Source organism: Silurus aristotelis (assembly GCF_946808225.1).
Source record: "Silurus aristotelis genome assembly, chromosome: 15".
Taxonomy (NCBI): domain Eukaryota; kingdom Metazoa; phylum Chordata; class Actinopteri; order Siluriformes; family Siluridae; genus Silurus; species Silurus aristotelis.
In genome coordinates this window covers 6,793,556-6,815,825 of record NC_139588.1, presented here as the reverse complement: position 1 = coordinate 6,815,825, position 22,270 = coordinate 6,793,556, and the positions used below count along the sequence as shown (strand labels likewise).

Sequence of the window (22,270 nt, the reverse complement as noted above, 5' to 3'; positions counted from 1 at the left end):
TTGTGTTTCTAGACGTGAGACTCGGAAAAGATGGCACGTCATTGTAGAAAAGCCGCGTGGTCGAATGTCTCATGCTATGTCTTGTGTAGCATTCTGTATCTTATGATACTTTTGGTTAAATCAATAAAAATTATTCTATAAGGAAACCAGTGTCACAGACAGTGTGTGTGTGGGTGGGTGCTTGTGTGTGCTAATAGTGTTTGGTAAAATTTTCGCAATCGCATGACTGATTCACCAAATCATTTATAATACTGTTTTCATCCAGCAACAAAAGCACAATTTGGCATAAACATAAACACAGTTCATAGTAGTAATAATCGATAATTGCATATTAGAATAAATTAGATTAAATTAAAGAGAAAAAAAAAGGACGATTTTGTTCATTGTCTTTGGTTTTGTGAAAACGCTGGATAATAAAATAGTTTTCCAGAATAAAATGAAAATAAACGTGGCTTTGAATTAACGTGCACGCGTACGAATGACGTACGATCTCCCCTTGTCATTCGCTGGACCCGGTGTCTGTGCTGTCCTTGTTGCATTTAGAGCGCTTTAATCGGTGTCTCCTGTGGCTCTCTCCATCATCAATGGAGTGCTTTCTCCAACTGCTAGTGCTGAAAGAGAGAAAGTGTATAAAAAACAAACAAAAAAAGGAGCAAGAGGCAAAATAGGAGGTACCTGTGTTTTTCTCATTGGTACAAACATGACGAAAGAGTGCAGGTGTGTTAGCGTTTTACCTGCGAGAGGACTTGTGGCGCTCGGTACGTTCCCTGTGTCTCCTTTCGCGACGACGGTCTTCTCTTTCTCTCTCTCGCTCATGTTCCCGTTGTCTATCGCTCTCCCGAACGCTATGGTCTCTGTGACGTGATGCACGCTCTTTGTCGCTACGTGAGTACACAAACACACACACACACACACACACGGTCATTAACCAAAACCACATCATTAACCATAAAGGCCTACATTTAATCACTGAGCTGTTACTCAAAACAACTGGATTTCCAAATCACCTTTAAACATGATGTAGGGAGCGAATACTGGTGTTTTTTTTTAGCCATTGTCAGATTCCTGATTTACCCTGTACACACACACACAGACACACACACTGACCTTCTCTACTTTCCTTTTTCCCCCCCTTTCTGCTTTAAATTAGCCTTATTTACCAAGCGACCCAGTGTCCCAGGATGTAATGCTTATTAAAAGAACATGTTCATTCTCAGTTACCCTCTTTGCCTAAATAGGTTGAATTAATCCAGAAGTCAGTAGGATGTATGTAGGGAGGAAAAATAGAGAGAGAGAAAGAATACACACTGAATGCATAATTAATAGCTCGCCCTCAGTCACTATAGTAGAAGGTTACAACGTGCTGATGAAAACAGTACATACATTGTGTGTGTTGGTGTGTGTGTGCGCAACACATGGTACAGGGCTTCCTTTGATGTTGCAAATGCAACACACCAGCACGTGTACAGCATGTGTCCAAGGCACTGTGTGTATACACACACATACAAAAGCAAACCCATGTGTGCTGTATTATGCAGGTGTGTCATTGCATCAGAGAGTCTGTGCATAAATGTGCAAGTGTGTCCATGCTGGACTGACAGGGGCACAGAGGATAGAGATGTCCTAACTGAATCAGAAAGATGAGCTCATGCATGAGGGGACAAGTGTTCACCAAATGTTTAACCAGCTGCTCTGATGAGAGAAACAGAAAGCGAGAAAGAGGGGCGACATCAAAAGAGACAGAAAGAGAGAGCATTGGAGAAGGAAGTGAGAATCTGAAATAAGACAGATGAAGCAGAATCGGTTGAGCTGAAAAATCATTTTCATAACTGCCATTTCCTTTCACTTTCTCTAAAGAAAGAGACTAGAGAGACTCTTTCTCCAAAATGGAGAGATTGGAGAGACTTTATAGAAGGGAGGGACTCGTTCTCTAGAATGAAGAAACTGGAGAGACTCTTGCTCGAAAACTGAGGAACTGGAGAAACTCTTTCTCCAGAACAGAGAGACCAGAGAGACTATTCCTCTAAAACAAAGAGACCAGAAGTCTATTTTCTCTAGAACAGAGATACTGGAGATACTCTTTCTATAAATGAGGAGAATGGAGAGAGACTCTCTAGAATGGAGAGATTGAAGATGGCTCTTTGTCTACAATGGAGAAACCGGAGAGACTTCCTGTAGCACGAAGAGACCAGAGACATATTCTCTAGAATGAAGAGACTCTTTAGCTATAATGGAGAGGTCAGAGAGACTCTTTTTTGAGAATAGAGAAACTAGAGAGAGACTCATTCTCTAGAATGGGGTCTGATGTGTGTCCGAGATGCAGTGTGAGGTGAGGAGGCCTGGGGTGGAGTCAGCATTCAAAGGTGTTCTATAGGGTTCGAAAGCTCTAGCTCTAAAGCAGGCCACTCAAGATCTTTCACTCCAACCCATGTAAAGTATGTTCATGGAGCTGCCATTGTGTACAGGGGCATAGTCCAACTGGAACGGGTTTGGGTCTCCTAGTTCAAGAGAAGGGAAAATTTCTTGCTACTGAAAAAGTCAGGTGTCCCCATACTTTTGTCCACATATGTGTATAAATGTATTTTGTGTATTGTAATACTTAAAGAATACCACATATACATGTATTCTACACCAATGCCTGTGTGTGGTTTGTTTCCCTTTTTGCTGTGGGCGCACAGCTGTTCTTCTGGCCAGCTTTCCCTTTACACATCAGCAAAATGACAAACAGTCCTTCTCTTACACACACATATGGTCAGAAAGACAAGGCAATATCCTTCATCTTTTTTTATTCCCATCCAGCTTCCTTTCTCCAAGTCTGCCTTACCTGTGTGAAAGCCTCATCAGGCATATAAATCAGAACCAGCATCTGTCGGGCTACAGCGGCTGGCTCTCTCACTTTGTCCCATGCGCACTTTTACTGTCCATCTCCCCACTCACCTGCTGCGGCTCGGAAACGCCGGGGTGTTCTCCTGATCACGCTCTCTCTCCTGCTCTTTCTTTGGCTCTCGGGCCCGCTCACGTTCTCGCGTTCTCTCTCTGTCCTTCACCCGTTCTCTCGGGTTGTCCTGGCTGCTGTGATAGTTCCATGCTTTGGCATGGTCACTCACGCCCAGCCAGGTATTCATGGGCCCGAGAGTATGTGGATACACACCTGAGAAGAAAAGCAATGGAAAGGAAGTTCAATGCAGACACTATGCAGGAACACTCTTTCCAGATGTATAGTACAGAACGCTCTTTCCAGCTGTATAGCACAGAAAGCTCTTTCCAGATGTATAGTACAGAAAGCTCTTTCCAGCTGTATAGTATAGAAAGCTTTTTTCAGCTGTAAAGTGATGCAAGTTCTTTCCAGCTGTATAGAATAGAAAACTTTTTCCAGCTCTGTAGTATAGACCTTTCTGCTGAATGTTTGGAGCTAGGAATGAAATCTCCTAGTACCCTTATGCACAGCAAAACGATTGCCCTGAAAGCGTCTTGGAGGTCCTATACTATAGAGCTGTAAAGAGCTTTCTATACTATAAAGATGGAAAGAGTTTTCAATATTATACAGCTGTGAAGAGCTTTCAATATTATACAGCTGTGAAGAGCTTTCAATAATTTACAGCTGTGAAGAGCTTTCAATATTATACAGCTGTGAAGAGCTTTCTATTCTATCGAGTTTTCTATTCTAAAGAGCTGGAAAAAGCTTTCTATACAATAAAGCTGAAAAAGCATTCTATACAATACAGGTGTGAAGAGCTTTCTATACTATACAGCTGTTAAGAGCTTTCTATACTATACAGCTGTGAAGAGCTTTCTATACTATACAGCTGTAAAAAGATTTCTATACTATACTGCTGTTAAGAGATTTCTATACTATACAGCTAGAAAAAGATTTCTATACTATACAGCTGTTAAGAGCTTTCTATACTATACAGCTAGAAAAAGATTTCTATACTATACCGCTGTGAAGAGCTTTCTATACTATACAGCTAGAAAAAGATTTCTATACTATACAGCTGTGAAGAGCTTTCTATACTATACAGCTAGAAAAAGATTTCTATACTATACTGCTGTTAAGAGCTTTCTATACTATACAGCTGAAAAAAGATTTCTATACTATACAACTGGAAAAAGATTTCTATACTATACAGCTAGAAAAAGATTTCTATACTATACAGCTGTGAAGAGCTTTCTATACTATACAGCTGAAAAAAGATTTCTATACTATACAGCTGTGAAGAGCTTTCTATTCTATCGAGTTTTCTATTCTAAAGAGCTGGAAAAAGCTTTCTATACAATAAAGCTGAAAAAGCATTCTATACAATACAGGTGTGAAGAGCTTTCTATACTATACAGCTGTTAAGAGCTTTCTATACTATAAAGCTGTTAAGAGCTTTCTATACTATACAGCTGTTAAGAGCTTTCTATACTATACAGCTGTTAAGAGCTTTCTATACTATACAGCTGTTAAGAGCTTTCTATACTATACAGCTGTTAAGAGCTTTCTATACAATACAGGTGTGAAGAGCTTTCTATACTATACAGGTGTGAAGAGCTTTCTATACTATACAGCTGTGAAGAGCTTTCTATACTATACAGCTGTAAAAAGATTTCTATACTATACTGCTGTTAAGAGCTTTCTATACTATACAGCTAGAAAAAGATTTCTATACTATACAGCTGTGAAGAGCTTTCTATACTATACAGCTAGAAAAAGATTTCTATACTATACAGCTGTGAAGAGCTTTCTATACTATACAGCTAGAAAAAGATTTCTATACTATACAGCTGTGAAGAGCTTTCTATACTATACAGCTGAAAAAAGATTTCTATACTATACAACTGGAAAAAGATTTCTATACTATACAGCTGGAAAGAGCTTAAAGAGATGTGTCCAACATTCAGCAGCTGCATGATGTCATTATGGAGGATTGGAAGAGGGTCCCAGCAACAACCTGTGCAGCTCTGGTGAAGTCCATGCCTGGGAGGATTAGGGAAATGCTGGATAACAGTGGTGCTCAAACTAAATATTTACACTTTGGGCACAGTTTTCAGAGGACAGTAAATCTGTACTGCTATACAAGCTGCACACTGACTACTTTAAAACATATCCAAGTTTGATTTCTATAGTATTGCCTCTTGAGAACATATAATAAAATGGTTGCTGTAATGTAGGGGTGTACTCACTTTTGTGAGATACTGTATGGGTAAATTTAGTGTTTACATTTATGCACTATTTTCGCCCATTAAAAATTAAGCTGCTGAAACGGAACGTGTTTTTTCATCTTGGCATTTGTTTAATAGCAGGTCAGAACTGCTGAACTACTGATTTTTTGATTAAAATGAAACTAATGCTGGGGGGTTGGAAATGACAAGCAAAAATGAAACACCTACATTGTCCAGTACACTTTCAATATATAGCAGATTTAGCCACATATATATATATATATATAGATAGATATGTGTGTGTGTGTGTGTGTGTGTGTGTGTGTGTGTGTGTGTGTGTGTGTGTATGTATGAGAAAAACTGGACACATTATTTCTCTTGGCTTGCTTGTCTTTTCAATCATCAATTACCAGGGCTGTGCTCAGGACGATATTGTTATTTGTAAATCTTAAGGTGAATTGTGTAACGTTTATTTATTAGGCAGCGTTTATTTATTCACACTTGTTTTAACGTTGCAGAAGAAATTACCTTGTAGAAACAAAGTTTAAACCCAATTGTATAAAAGAAACGCTAAAATAACTATGTAGCGTAAAATGCGATGTAGAATCATAAAACCTGACCATTTCAGCAAGTCTAGACCTTGTTGTTTCTAGATTGTATGCCTAAAACTTCTGAAGATGATGTTAAACGTTAAGATAATGGACTTCTGATCATAAACAATCACTGCTGGGCGCTTGAGCAGGGTCCCTTGCTAGCAAGGCCCTTAACCCTCATCTGTCCAGGTGTATAAATAAGATAGGAGACGTAGTGTTTAGAAGAGGTTGCCAGATTGTGTACCTGCACCACACATAAACGACTCGCTGTGTCCTGTGGAAGCACAAAGGAAACGCTACAGTCAAAATCTTTGGAACAGAGGCACTCTTGCTTAGTGTGCATGTGCTACAATAGTGATGCATGTAGTGGATATGTACATGCTTAGTTTACATTTCCTCTTTCAGTAGCCGGATTACTGAATTCCCCCGAGTGTCTAGTCAGTGCCACGTCTGCCAGCCTGGACGGCTATAAAGCAGTCTGCACAAGAGTTGTTACGTATGTGGCGGTAATCTCTAAGTGTGTAGGAGTGTGTTTCTCAGCTCCTAACAGTTTAGGAAGTGCGACGTTCCAATTAAAATGATCCGAATGAAATAGTTTTCACCTGTTCGCTTGTGTTTTGTTCAATCCGCTAGGACCGATTGCTTCGATTCAGACCTGACCTCACACACACACACACACACTTGTGTTTCTTCTTCCTTTTTTTTCGAGGCCAGACTTACGGCCAAGAACAATGCAGACCCGCTATATCAGCATCACATCTCGGTTTTCTCATCAATCCCTAAAGCAAGCTCCAGCTCTTATAAGATTTCGACGATCGTGGCCTCCTATTGAAGCCAAAACTGGTTATCAGCTGAAACGCATAAGAATTCGGTACAATCCGAAATAATTAGAAACATACAGCTTTCGTGGCTGTTATGCTCTAATCTGCTTGTTTATAGGAGCCGGATCTGCAAGCGTGGGGACGTCAATTGAGGAATGTTTGAACGGTGAAAGCTTGTGATCGTGACAGTGCCACCTACCTGCAGCAAAGGGGAAGTACGGGGCACAACGGCTGTCGTAGCTTCCTCCTGGATGGCCACTGCAAACAAGAAAAATGACAAAATAAATGAAAGATGCACAAATATGCAACATAAGCACATTCTGGATCGCAAAATCCTGACAAATGTAAGTAACTTTTAAGTATTTTAACTAACAGAATTTCATGGTAAAATTTAATTACGCAATTAAAAATTCGCCTAGAATAAACAGGAAATTTGCAACCTTTATTCTGCATAACAATCAGAGCCCCTTCCGAAGGATAAAGAAAGAAAACAGACAAATGGAAGGGCTTTTGAAAAAATAAATAATAATAATATTAATAATATCCGTTTTCTTGGTGATCAAAAGCTTTGCTACGGTTTGGGCTCTCAATTTCACAACCTTTTGATGTGTCTGGCATACTGTCAAGCTGCAGTGCGCACTCAAGAAGCTGGCAGTGCTCTGTGTGTGTGTGTGTGTGTGTGTGTGAATGAGATAACATTGTAATAAAGACATGCTGCTGCCTGAGCACAAAATTAGGAGACCTGCCTTCCTTCCAGACTGAAAGTTGGCTTCCCCTAGAGGTGAAAGGTGAATGCGGTTAGTAGCTCTCGTGTGTGCACTTTTATTCGTGAGCGTCTCGTCGTGGACAGGTGTTGTTCCGGACGCCAAATGCTCGGCTGCTATAAATAGAGCTGGAAGGGATGCTTCTGCGCTGTTCCTTCACTGTTCCCCTTCCTCCCTCCCTCCTTCCCCATGCCTTTATCTCTGTACGTGTTTCAAAGCCGGGGCTGATTTCGTAATCGGTCTCTGCCTCGCCGCAGTTAAGCACCGGGAGCGAAGGAAGGGAAGGAAAACGGGAGGAGAGATATGTCTGCGTGGATGATCTATGTTAACCGCCATCTCTTCTCACCCTAGGGGCCACTCTTAATTAAAGCCGGCGTCGTTAGCGCGCCTAATCGCTGTGCAAACCCGCCGTTATGCTCCTGAGCGAGAAATCCCATAACCTTGGACTTTATATCTTTTTGAGCGCGGAACAGAGGAGTAGCTCTGCCGCCTAGCATCCCCTCCGTCAGTTGTTAAATCCCACACTCGAGATGATGTCACAACCTGGACTTTCACATGCACTTTCTCCATGCGGGTTTCCTCCGCGGGGGTCCGGCATGTTAATGAGTGGACATTTAGTGTCCACTAATTAACATGCCGGACACCCGCGGAGGAAACCCGCATGGAGAAAGTTAGCCTAGTGCACTTCATTTATTAATATTTCTTTTTTAAATTCGAGTTTATTTCTATAGCGTTCCGCACAAAGGACATTGTCTCAATGCAGCTTTACAGAACTTAAGAATGAAAATGAACGATGTGTATTTATCCCTGATGAGCAGCAAAGGTGACTGTGGCAAGGAAAAACTCCTTTAGATGTTATGAGGAAGAAACCTTGAGAGGAACCAGACTCAAAAGGGGAACCCATCCTCATTTGGGTGACATCAAGAGTGTGATTATAGTCTTTAAACAATACAGAACACTGGAGAGTGAGAACTAACATGAGCGCCGGAGTGTGTGTCCTTTCTAAACAGCTCAAAAATGATCAAACATTTAAGATCATTTTTGGTATTTTTTGGTGCCTACTTCGCTGTTACAACAAGCGCCATTCTTCTGGGAAGGCTCTCCACTAGATTTTGTAGGGTGTGGCTTAAAGGACTTTTTTCAAATTAATGAAATCAGGTATTGATGGTTGGTGAGAAAGTCTGGGGTTCCGCTGATGTTTCAGGTTTATCTCTAAGGTGGTCCTTTGGGTTGTGGTCAGGGCTCTGTACAGGCGCTCGAGTTCTACTACAAAATTAACACTCGCTATTATTGTAGAAGCGTCCAATAAACATATTGGTTAAGTGCCGTGCAGTGACGGATGATGTACACAAACCGTGTAGTAAAATATGACTCCAGTAAACGTGTGGAATTTTTTTCACATTGTAAAAAAAGTACAAATGTATTTGCCTTTAAATGTTCTCAATATCCAAAGTACTATGATGGATCATGTCCATAATGTTCCTATTATCATTTTTGCCACAAAACTCTTAATCAACTCAGTTTATGAGAAAAGACACTGTTACTTTCAGCACACCGAACAAGTACCAAGTCAAACACTGATTGATATCTAATGAATATTCATGAGCCCGATACCTTCTTTAAAAAAAAGAAAATGCATAAATAACGTGACGGGTGTTGTGGCGAGTTCGAGGGAGTTTCATTCATCATTTATTCCTCTCTAAATGTTCTGTTTGCTGTTGCTGTCTCCCCAAATGGAAATACTTCGGTGAAGTACAGATACGTGAAAAAGCTACAGTAGAAGTGTCCAATAAACACTTAAATGCTTTCCCCATTGTACAATAAAATACAACATGCGTGCAATACTACAGTACATTTACAAATCAAAATCTGTACTTTTATGTGCAATAATACTTCATTTTCTTTATTAAAATTGCGCAATAAGTTTAATACTGTGCAATATCGTTTATATTTCTTATTCTTTATTCATTTGCTTTTTTTTTCTGTTTTAGTTAAAATATGTGCAACTGGAAGCTTCTATCACCAAAACGAATTCCTTGTAAGTGCAAACATACTTGGCAATAAAGCTCTTTCTGATTCTGATTCTAACGAATCCCATTTACTTCCTTACTGTTCACCACTGCTGCCTTGTACTATGACACCAGAGCGTTCCTCAAGTCTCAAACAAAAAAATTTTTGTCTCAAAACAAATCAAGTCCATGACACTTGATTTCTCGGTCCATATTCCCAAAGCAATACAATCTTCCTCACTTCCTAGGCAGATAAAAGGTTTTTTCTTCAAATATATGCACTGGATTGAGATTCTGGTTGCTTACAGGAAAGTTCTGCACCAGCTCTCTTCATGAGCACCCTAGGATCCCAACGGGCCACAACCCACTAAACAAACTAAACTGCCTCGTCCTTCACTTCAGGGGTTCCTCAGGCCTCACTACATTTTACAGCAAAATCCTCTCAGCCTGCTGCGCATGTCTACCAGCTCTTGTACGAACATATGTGTCTTTTTAAGAGAAAGTGAGAAAAGGCAAGACACCAGATTTTCTTTTTTTTTTTTTTTTTTTTTGAAGCCATGCTAGGACAGGAAGTGATTCATAAATTATACAGTCTCTGGTTGGCAGTGTTCAGTCGAACGGAAACTCCACAGAGGATGTTTGGACTTGGCAGGGTGCACGGGATGTGAGCAGGACCATTCTTTAAATGAAAAACGAAAGGCACAGAGAGAAGAAAAATATTCGTAAAGCTGGAAATGGAGTTCGAAAGTGGATAGGATGAGTTCTGAACAATAAGAAAACCCGAGAATTAATGCAGATGTGGCCTGAACTGACTCGAAAGTAGAATGTTTTTCTTGGTGCACCATCAAACAAGCTTTCAGCTCTCGCTATTGCAAGACGAAGCTCTGAACAAGAATACAATTAAAAAACGCAAGAGTTTCGGGGCTCGTAAAAACTCATAAATGTGAAAACAACAAGTACTTATGAGGACAATGATGTGTAACATTATCATTAGCAAGTATTCAAGTGCAATTCGTGGAAAATGAGGGATTCTCAGTAAAAGTCTAGGCTATAAAAGTATCATATGATTCGCATCAGTGCACAAACAAGTCCAAATAACTATCAAGGACATGACTCTTGTATGTGTGTGTGTGTGTGTGTGTGTGTGTGTGTGTGTGGGCGACAGACCAGGCAAGACTCTGGAAACTGATAAACAGGACACTCGGGTCACAAACACAGCCGCGCTGCCATATTTGGCCCGGTTCACTGCAATGCGGTCAAAAACAAAGATTAATACCTGAATTTCAACCGAATGGAAGATAAGCCATGATGTTTGTTCGATCTGGGAAACAAGACATGTGTGCATACACAGTGAATTCACACACACACACACACACACACACACACACACACACACACACACACACACACACACACACACCTCTTCGTATACACCTCTGTGACTGTTACCTTTAAAAACCAAAAAATAATATTTCTGACTTCTCTAATTTCAAGCTTTAACTTAGTATCTTGAAATACACTATATTGCCAAAAGTATTGGGACACACGCCTTTCCCAGCCACATGTGCTCCTTTCCCAAACTGCTACCACAAAGGCTGGAGGCTCACGATTATAAGATTTATTTGAACTAGGAGTGGTCTGCTATAGAGCTATAAATCCTATAAAACACTTTTGGGATGAAGTGTTACTCTGCCTGCACCCCAGGCCTCCTCACCACACCTACATCAGTACCTGGTATCAGCACAAATCTCCACAAACCCACTCCAAAATCTAGTGAAACACCTTTAGTGAAGGTGATTACAATGGCAAATGAGGACCACATGTGGAAAAGTGAAATAGTCTACATACTGAGCACTGCATTAAAAAACAAAACACTGAGATCCATGAAAAAGATGCTTAAATTCTGATACTCCACAAGGTCAGTGAATACTGCTGGATAATCCATCAATCACTCCTGCCAGGGACAATTACACACAACCATCACCTGCTGTCACTGTCAGCACATCGTCTTTTTTATTCCGTTTTTAACCTCTTTTTTCTCTTGTTTTTGTTTCAGCATCTCACGTTTTCCCTGTCTAGATCTACAAACAGGCGCAATGTCTCTGCTGGCTGCTCGCATTCCTACAAATCATGCACTTGTTCCAACACACGCACACACACACACACACACACACACACACGAACCCACGCCGCGTAATTCCTGACCTCGAACCGAAAAAACTAAACAAAAAACATGATGTTCTCACAACTCGGAAATTCCTTCCAAGCTCGAGATGCTCTCCCCAACTCCGAGCTGATGCCAAACATCAACATGGCCGCCCACGAAGCAGCGTTTTTTGCTTTTTTATTTGAGTTTTACTGTATATATGGGACCTGCTTCAGATCAATCAACATGCAGGCAAATTCACTGGATACATTTCTGATGACAGAGGATGGCTACACATTAAGGACGCACAATCGTAGCACATTTTATATACATAAAAAAAAATGTATTAAATAAATACAAAAATTAAAAAGCTGCATGCTTACCTGCCTGATGTAAAGGGAGGAGGAGGAACTTCAGGAGGAAGTGGAAAACCTGAGTAAAACACACACATACACACACACACACCACAGCATATAATAACAACAACAACAACTAAAACGCTCCTGGCGAGTCACACACACCCAGTTCCAAAACCTCGCAATAACTCCATCTACATATACTGACATTCATCACTTCTCAGACCATCACACAATACCTTTATTTTGATCACTGAATCTATACTTGCTTTAGAGGGACAGTTCAAACATGAAAAGGAGAAGATGGTGTGTTAGGATAGTGGGTTTTCATACTGTATATATGTGTGTGTGTGTGTCCGTGTGTGTGTCTCCAACCGCCCGTGACTTCATCTTGGTTTTAACATTTAAGCGAGCGTCCAATTCCAGTGTGTTCTGCAGATCACCCTGCTTGTAACCTTAACTCACCCGGCATGGTCCTGAACACCAAATGGGCCCTTTCAAAGTCAGCTCTCAATTCACACACACACACATACACGCACAAACACACATCTGGGCAGCATGCGTCCTTGTTTTCCTCAAAACCCCCGATGAGAATCAAGCTCAGAAAGGAGAAACGTTTTCAAAAACACAACCCTGTAACATAGAGGAGGAAGGACATAGAAGAAAAAAGAGAAAAAAAAGAAAAAAAGAGGTTTGATGAAGAGAGAGAAAGAGACAATCACATTGCTGAGGGCCACATTGTTTTCCTTCAACCAGGAAAAAAACAAATACCTAAGCTTCTAACACACACACACACACACACACACACACACACACACACACACACACACACACACACACACACACACACACACACACACAAACCTTTATCGTTTCATTGTGTGAAACAATCTGTCCCTTTGAACACACTGAATGAACCATCAACTGTTGAATAAAAACGCCTGCCGAATCGTCTTCAAATTCTGCACACCGAAGAAGTTTTTTTCTTTAACCTGAGCAGATTTCCGACAAAACTGACAAAAGAACACAGCGACGTCTGCGTCTTCGCGTAATTGTGCGTACCGGTGTGCGAGAGCTGATGTACGCGTGTGTAACAAGTGTGTTTGATGGGTTGTGTGCGGTGACATATTTGGCAGTGTATATAAAAGCTAACGGAGGATGCTGATTGTGGTTGCATGTCTGTCTTTCTTTTTATCCATTTCCCCTTCACCTCGCTCGGCGTTTTTATCCTTTTTTTTCCCATTAAAATCGACTTGCAGACGTAGTCTAAATAACATTAACTTATCTTGTTCGAGATTTCAGGTTCACCTCGTGCACTGGTTAGGGGTTATAAATAGTAGCTGTACATTGAAATATGGCGAGAACAACATAAAACTGCGTAGAAATAACTTTTTGAATTAACAATCGCTCGTAGAAATCTAGCGATGTTACGAAAAGCACTGTGTGTATTATCTTGCACCATTGAGGCCAAAAGGAAAACACGACCTGGGAAAAACACAGTATGGTGTTTAAACATAGCTCATTGGTTAAGATGATGGACTTCCGATCAGAAGGTCGTGAGTTCAAATCCCAGGACCACTGCTGGGCCCTCGAGCAAGGCTCTTAAACCTCACCTGCTCAGCTGTATAAATGAGATAATTGTATGGATAAGGGTACCTGCATTATGGGTCCCTGCATTACCAATGCTTCCACCCACATGCTTCACAGCTGGATTGGTGCGCTTCAGAATCACAGCCTTGCTTTTCCATTTAAAGTGTTTGAAAGACACTTTTTTATCCAGTGTTTTACACTTATTTATACAAATGAGTAGTTGAGGGTTAAAGTGCTTGCTCGAACAGGGTTTCTGCAGGTTTCACAAGTCAAATTTAAGACTTTTTTCCAGATGATTAAAAATAAAATTTAAGACTTACATCACAACATGAAAACACACACACAAATACTTTGTTAGAAACCTCCCTTAACCAAGCCCTAGATTCTTCTTTTTTTCTTCAAGCCAAGTATCACTAAACTGCCACTTTACCATAGCATGTAAAATAAAATAAAGAATAGGCTTTACGTCTGTGGTCCAATCCTATAGAGATTCACGTGATAAACAGCTGATTGGCTGTTGCATGTTGGTCTCATTTGTATTCGTAATACAGCAAATTCTATTTGGAATAGCGAAAGAAATAACTACAACAACCATGGAAACAAACAAACAAAAACATTGTAATGTGCATTTCAATGAGCATTAGAGGCAGCGTTACATGGAGATCTGTTTAAAATTATTATTAACAGCAAATTCCAGACCTAAATAAGGCCCTTTAGACTTTCCTTTAGACTTTCCTTAAGACTCTTTCCCATCTTAGTCCACTTCCTCAGCCCTTTTCCCCACCATACTGATCATTACATTTGTTTTTTCCATTGACCAATTTGAATTGAAACAAAAGGTTTGTAGCTAGAGTGGGGATTTCATGCTTTGATACTTGTTCCTTCATTGTCTCTGGGTTTAATTGAAGCTTTCATGAAGTTCAATCATCCCGTCTTAAAGGATGTAGTGTCTATGTGGTCCCAAGGTTGTTATATTTGCATTCAAATCTCAGTTGCATGAAAACTGTCCCTAATAAGGGAACTTTTTATGTTTGGGTCTTGCCTGGATTTTCCCATGGTATCAAAGGCAGAGAAGCACGGTCTTTAAAAGGTAGGTCATTTCACAACCACAGGTGCTCCTATTACCTCCTAATTACAATAAGTGGACAATCTGAAGCTCCAAGTCATGACATCAATTGCTGCAATCTTCCAGACTGTTTTAAGACACAGTCATTGTGTTGGGAGTAAACCTTTGGCCCGCTGGAATTATATATTCCTATATACTGAATCAAAGCTCGCCTTCTCAAATCACCGAAGCGAACTAAAGTACACACCCTGATTGATTCGGTACAGGAAGTGTATGGTAATGTAAAAACTGAGAATTGTAAGCATTTCCATGTACGCCATTTGGCGTTTACAATTTTCATTTATAAAGCTGAGCAGTTGAGGCTTAAGGGCCTTGCTCGGGGGGCCCCAACAGTGACAGCTTGGTAAAGCAGGGATTTGAACCGATAATCTTCCGATCAGAAAGTTCACCTACATAAACAGCTACCGCAATGAAAGCAGTATATAAGATGTTGGAAAGAAGGGAAAGGAAAGCACAGGTTCTATGTGCTCTCTCTTTCATACCCACTACACCACGATTCTATATCTTTCATATCTTTTCCGTCAGGTTAGAAACACGCTACACAGAACACAGCCTGCTTTGGTTCGATCGCAATCATATACGTTTATCTGTCCTGTTCTGCCATCTGTTTATTACCATGGCATCGTACACTAGGCTTACATCACATAGTAACCCAGGGCATAGGATGATGGTAAAGGAGTACATAAGTGTGGTAATGGAGCGATACCCTGACTGCTTTAAAAGATCATTCCTAGTCCCAAAATCACTGTTTAAAATTAAGGTCAAAGCGAAAGCAAGGAAAAAAAGGTAGAAGCCGTCTGAAACATTCACATTTACAATTTAAATGAAAAATGACAGAACCGCATTAGGCTGACTGCACACACTGTTGTCTACACGTTACAATGAGATCCAATGATAAGGGTTTGTTGTCGGTCGGGACCGTGATCCTTCTCAGAAAAAGAAAGCAGACATGTCAGCACAGTGCTACAGATGCAACGGCTCTGATTTAATCATGGATTTCTGAAGACGGCACTGGCGAGATTTCAAATAAAAATCAGCAGGATGAAGCAGGATCGTTCCATCCTCTTTAAGACGCTAATGGAGGGGGAGAAAAAAAAAAAAAAAAAAAAAACTAAAACTTTTCAGTGAAAACCTTGAACCAGGTTCTACTCCTTTGATTGATGTTGATCATGTTTTTGCTGCTTGGCCTAAACGTGTCCCATTCTAACTTTTGAGCCTTAAAAATAAATAAATAAAATAGATAAAAGTTTAGTATCACAGCTATATCACTTCCACACTCCTTTTTCCCACAGCTGCAGATATTTCCACTAAACCCAATCTCACCCCTTCTCTCTCTCTCTCTCTCTCTCTCTCTCTCTCTAAAGCTCATTCTGTGTAGCTGGGTCATTCAGCACATTTTTACACAGTTCCGCTGGCGTGGCACTTTCTCCTGCCATGCGCTGCTATTTTTAGCTCGACACTGCACATCACAATAGGAAACACGGGACAGGCCCGGCACATGTGTGTGCGCGCGAGTCAACACTCCGGGGTTGCGTAGAGGAGCTTGATTTAAGGACGGCCTCCAGTCGAGCTTAAAAGGCTGCACTTCAAAGACACAGTCTGGCACGGATGCTTGATATTTGGGGAGGATTACGAGGATAAAGGGGGCACGTTCTGAAAAGAGTGAGACTGGCTGTGCAGGTCGGAACAAGGGGCTGCAGGATTTGGCTGGGCACAAAGTTCAAGAAGTCCTCATCTGTGGAAGACTCTATATAAAGGATGCGTAGAAGCTCCAGCTCAAACCTGCATGCAGTTATGCTCACGTGGCCGGATGATTTATAAGCTGGCATTTGCACTGACATACGTGAACACCCACCGCACACATACACGCTCTCACGTTCACGCAGAACAGGAAAGGCCGACGCGATTTCCTATACAGATATTCCTATATAGATTTGTAATACACAGAAGCCTGCAAAACTCTAATGAACCACCACTATAAAGTATCTCAAAAAATGTGAGTGCACCCCTCACATTTAAGCAACTATTTAAGTATGGGACAACACAGTAGAAATGAAATGAAATATATATTTTAGAGTAGTCAGTGTGCAGCTTGTATAGCAGTACAGATTTACTGTCCTCTAAAAATAACTCAGCATACAGCCATTATTGTCTAAATAACTGCCAATGATTTTTGTCTCCTTTACAGGACCATACACATTTGTTAATATACGTTATGCCTAATATTGTGCTGGTCCCCCTTTGCTGTTAAAACAGTTGTGACCTGTCAAACATTGGCAGCATGAACTTCTTCAGCAGTTTGTGCTACAGGATCTCGTCTGTTGGATCGGACCACACGGACCAGCCTTCGCTCCTCACGTGCATCAATGAGCCATGACCCTGTCTCCGGTTCACCACTATTCCTTCCTTGGACCACTTTTAACAGATACTGACCACTGCAGACCGGGAACATCCAACAAGAGCTGCAGTATTGGAGATGCCCTGACCCAGAGTCATAATGGAGCACTGGATTGGTGCGCAATGAGCATTCACTGTAAAACCTTCTATCAGAACGGTGACTGTGCGAGTGCCCTGCAAAGGAGATTTCGGCAACATTGATAGATAGGACGTCATGATCGTTTCCTGTCTTCTAAATTCTAAGTTTGAGAATATCGAGGTTCACGCTGGTTTCAAACAATTGCCCATGCCTCAGGGTCCAAAATTTCCCTGTTCTTTTGTTCTTTGTTATTTATAAAAATCCTTGAATCTTGGGAGATTGAAGACCTCAATGGACATTCACATGTGATTTTAATCCACGATTGACAAATTGGACCCTGATTTTGGTGACATTTATTTGGACTGAGATATATGTTTGAGCCCAAACTGATTGTAGGGAAACGTTTAAACTGGAAACATTAACAATGGCACTTGACCTCTGAGGCAAGACCGATATCGATTAGTGATAAATCTTCAAAGCATTAACCAAAATGAACAGCACCTACATATATAAGCAGATCATCCTGACTCCATCTGACCTTGGTCAACCGAACATAAATACTTTAATGCATGGACACACACACGCGCGCGCACGCGCACACACGCGCACACACACGCGCACACACACGCGCACACACACGCGCACACACACGCGCACACACACGCGCACACACACGCGCACACACAAAACAGAGTACAGTACTTTGGTATGCAGCAATGCCTTTGGTTGCCTGAGAGTACTGACGTAAGAGCGGAATGGATGCATTACTCTAGAGAAATAAAACAACTGAAGTGTGTAACGCTGCTGTGACGTCGTTGCCGAGCAAAAAAAAGAAAAAAAAGAAGCTCAAGCGTGTGTCAGAGTGTGTCGACGAGCGAAGGAGCACTTTTATAGCTCTCCATAAGGACCCACTGTCTTACTGATCAGAGGAACGCATGGTGATTTTCATATTTCTCTGACAGAAAAAAAGCTTTTATTGCAGTTTATGTATCTCGAATTGTGTGTGTGTGTGTGTGTGTGTGTGTGTGTGTGTGTGTGTGTGTGTGTGTGTGTGTGCGTGTGTTTCTTACGTGGTGGGTGTGGTAGAAAAAGAGGTGTGTTGGGAAGAGGAGGAAAAGGTGGTGGTGGAATGGTGGGGGCAAAGAAAGGAGGCAGCTTGGAGGACGGTGGCTCAGCGTCCATTGGGTGTTCGGAGAAGGATTGCACCTGCAACACACACGCACACACACACACACACACACACACACACACACACACACACACACACACACATACAAGCTCAAGGGTTTTGGAACAAGCTCTTGACACAATTCATTCATTATACACAAAGGTGTTTTACTCAATCATCCCACACACACACACACCTGCATGCTGTTTCCATCTGTGCTGTTTAGTCTTTGCCCTTCCACACAAACGATGGTCTCTGTTTGCCCTCCGATTACATCGATAGAGCTTTTCGGCGTCCTGCATTCACCCGCAGACACACACACACTACAAACACACACACACACACACACACACACACACACACACACACACACACACACACACACACACACACACACACATGCACAAACTTGACCCAGCTTGTGTTTAACACTATAAAAGATAGCTAAGGATGGATGTGTCCTGGAAGGCCACAATACAAAATAAATAAACACAATAAAAAAAAAAGAAGGTCAAATCACCATTTATCACAATGACTATAATACAGTATTAGTATAATGTGATACCCACATACTTAACATTTAGTATATGAAACGCACTCAATACCTCCATGATGCACATCACACACTCATACACAGGGCAGTTTGTACTCAAGAGTTGCACCTTAAACATTAAGCTACCAACTCCCTGGCATACTGTAAAAGCGAAAGTGATGCATTACTCTCTAGAGAGATAAAAACAGAGGTGTGTAATGAATGGCATTCGGTTTTAAGGATGAGGTTCTCAAAAGATTCTGGTTGCGCTTAAGGTTTCTTCCTCATGCCATCTCAGGTAGTTTTTCCTTTGCCGCAGTGGCCACTGGCTCGCTCTTTAGGGTCAAACTTACAATTTTAAGGATCAAACTTGTACACTAAAATTATTTTACACAACTTTATAACTGCTTTATCTCTGTAAAGCTGCTTTATGACAAATGTCCATCGTTACAAATAAAAATGAATTTAATCGAACTCTGTACTCTGACCTGGTGCTTAGTGGTAATGGTTCTAACGTGTTCGAAATCTGGAGGTCATGTGTGACCCGTGTATTCGATCTGAACGGGCGTGGCTCTTCACCAGGCTCACGGCGGTTACGCAGTGCAGACAGAAAATCGATAACAATAAGGAAGTTGAAAACAGTTCAGTGAGAGACTGAGACATACCTGGACGAGAGATCGGCTTTAGAGACGGGCTCTTCATGATGACCCTACACACACAAGCGTGCACACACACACACACACACACACACACACACACACACACACACACACACACACACACACGACTTACATTATATCCCCTAATGTCAAAGACTTGAACTACGGTGAATTACACTGGACTGATGGAAAAGTCAACATGCCTTGCTCTTCTCAGATGAGCCTAAGGTCATGAACTCTAGGCTCATGCGCAGCCTCCTCTGTTTGTCACAGTAGGTTTTCCAGGTGTCCTCGTTGAAGCCGTAGTTAAAATAGTCGGACAGGTCCGCACCTGATTGCACCCACACAGAGTTAGAAATCTGACCAAAAACAAACACTATTTGCGCCTGAATTTTTCCACTAACCCCAAAATGCACTAGTTCAGCCGAAACAGCAAAGCTCTAGCATTGTGCATAATATCCGTACACTGGAAACTGGAACAAATTGGATTTTTCAATCGTGTGTGTTTTTTTTTTTCCTGGCTCGTTCATGTCCTAAATTAACTGTTTGGTTCGTACAGTTTCCAAACACAACAGCTTTAAAAAAAAATGCAGTTCAACTGAAGAACGTCATTGATGTTCTATGAGGGCTGCTTTTACTGTTTAATGATTGGATTATACTGTATAAAGCCATATATGTTCGAGGTTGACCGATTATTCGGCACCTATAGTTGATCGATGGATCACCATTCCATCCGATTGGAAAAATCGGCCTCTAGAGGGAAATCACATACGCCATGTGCTGTTTGTTTTTACACTCGAAACTGCACGCTGCACAGAGAACGCTATTTTTATTATTTCTAATTTATTAATTAATATTCATATTTATGTCCTTTAGCACATATTCATGAATCTGTACTGGGTTTTTTTTGTAATAAAGTTCAGTACTGTTTTACATGATATGTTAGTTTGTTTTTTATCCAGTTATCCAGTTGTTGTTTTTTTTATAGGTTGATTCTATCAGTAAAATCAGTAAAAGCTATCAGTAAAATTCATTATCGGTTAACCTTTAATATATATAATCACACAAGCAAGCCTACTTCAAATATTATACCTCAAACATAGCCTGGATGATTGCCTAGCGTTAGCGTAAGGGTATGGGGTTTTTTTTTCTTCGAAAAACAAATCTGATCACGTTTCCTGCTCGAACATGTACATGGATGGTTTAGAAGGTTTTTCGTTTCTCATCGCTCAGCAAAGGATTTTCAGCAAACCATTTTCTTTCCCTTGTCAAAAAGTCAGATTTGGAAAACATAGCGTTAAATTGTTGGTTTTCCTCCCGTTCTACCTAAACACGGGCATGCACACGCGCACACACACACACACACACACACACACACCTGGTCTTCTCCAAGGTTTCTCCTCCAACTCTCCCTCCACCTCTAGTGATGGAGTACCAGGGAAACCATCCACTGCAACAGAGCCAGAGACCTTTCCGCCTGGGGAACATTAGGAAATCTTTCACCATTCGGCGAATTATGAAATGAAAAACACAACAAAGGACACTCAGAACTGTTAAGCAGCTAGAATCGTTTATCAGACACATACGAAACAACATGGTCTCCTCAGTTCCAAGATGTATATGGACAGAAGATGTGATGCTACACTGTAGTAAACACGACCCTGTGCCAACTTTGTTTCAGCCATTAAATTAAAAATGACCTTTTTTTTTTAAACCCTTTAAAATGGTATATATTCTCAGTTTAACCATTTGATATATATTCTATTGTAAATAAAATAAATATAAATTAGCAAAATTTTATTTTTGTTGTAAGAGTTTCTGTAGCTATATGCAGACAAAATAATTGTAACTAGCAAACAAAATGCAACAAAAAAGTGACTGCTATAAGGTATAGCACTTTCGGGACCCAAGCGTTAGCCATCGAGGAAGACGAGAAGCTACTGTATTTGGACCACCAGTGTGAGACAATATACATAATAATGTGATGACAAAACATCAAGCCATATAAGCAGCCCTTTCAAGTTTTCAAGTAAAATTAGACCATTTTGCTAAGAATATTCACAAGTTCATTCACAGGAATATTTAAGTTTGGTGTCAATATGTAAAAGTGCTGCCATTAAATTTGCTTGCATGTTATGGATGAAGGATACTGCATATCAAACTTACTCCCATCTCGTAGTAATAGTAGTAGGAAAAAAAAGAGGAACTAAAAAGATAGTGTTTGTAGACCTTTGGTGCTTGGCTCCCTAATTATTGCTGCTTACCCATGTGCGTTTTTTTTATTATTTTTTTTAGCTGGGAGATTAAAAGTCAGCAGGTTGTTACCTGACACAGTGGTTATTCCCGAGGTCTTGAGACTGACATGAGAGTTGCTGCAAAATGGAAATAAACAGAACACCAAAGTTACATCACAGCCATACTGAAAGCCTGAGATTCACCTCAATCCAGAGGGTTCAATTTCAGAAGTATTAGTAGTAATCTTCTAAAACATCACCTCCAACCTACTTGCAGAGACACTGCAAAAGATCATTTGTGTCAGAAATATCATGCGCTCTTCTGGATACAGTGGTTTCATTTTGACGTCTTAATGTATCCTGAATAAACTTCTTGATGAAATTAGACTCAATAACATTTGTGGTCCGTATAATATGTATACTGGCGGCAAAAAAAATCTAATCCAATCTTGAAACCCTGAAATGAAACACTCTTGGTGCACATGGCCATTTTGGAGAGATAATCACGAGCCAGGAACGTTTGATCGTGGTAATTAAAGGTAAAGTCAGCAATTTGGGTGGAAGTCATCTAAAGCAGGTCTGAAACTCAAATTTCAAACAAATACAGCTTTAGATTTCCAGCCATGGGTGTAACTGATTCCCAAACACAAG

At 40.8% G+C, this 22,270-nt stretch overlaps 1 protein-coding gene across 1 annotated transcript in view; it reads right to left on the bottom strand.

Annotated features, from left to right (window-relative positions):
• Positions 1-227: 227 nt before the first annotated feature.
• fip1l1a (FIP1 like 1a) overlaps positions 228-22,270 on the bottom strand; it is a 24,962-nt gene continuing 2,919 nt past the window's right edge. The window contains exons 5-16 of the mRNA XM_083563074.1: positions 21,711-21,757; positions 20,764-20,862; positions 19,589-19,716; positions 19,392-19,435; positions 18,391-18,517; positions 18,097-18,232; positions 11,862-11,910; positions 6,759-6,817; positions 5,983-6,012; positions 2,938-3,151; positions 735-881; positions 228-611 (exon numbers count right to left, since the gene is read on the bottom strand). Of these exons, the coding sequence (XP_083419200.1) occupies positions 500-611; positions 735-881; positions 2,938-3,151; positions 5,983-6,012; positions 6,759-6,817; positions 11,862-11,910; positions 18,097-18,232; positions 18,391-18,517; positions 19,392-19,435; positions 19,589-19,716; positions 20,764-20,862; positions 21,711-21,757 (1,192 nt within the window). The 3' untranslated portion in view covers positions 228-499. The remainder of the gene's footprint in view (positions 612-734; positions 882-2,937; positions 3,152-5,982; positions 6,013-6,758; positions 6,818-11,861; positions 11,911-18,096; positions 18,233-18,390; positions 18,518-19,391; positions 19,436-19,588; positions 19,717-20,763; positions 20,863-21,710; positions 21,758-22,270) is intronic.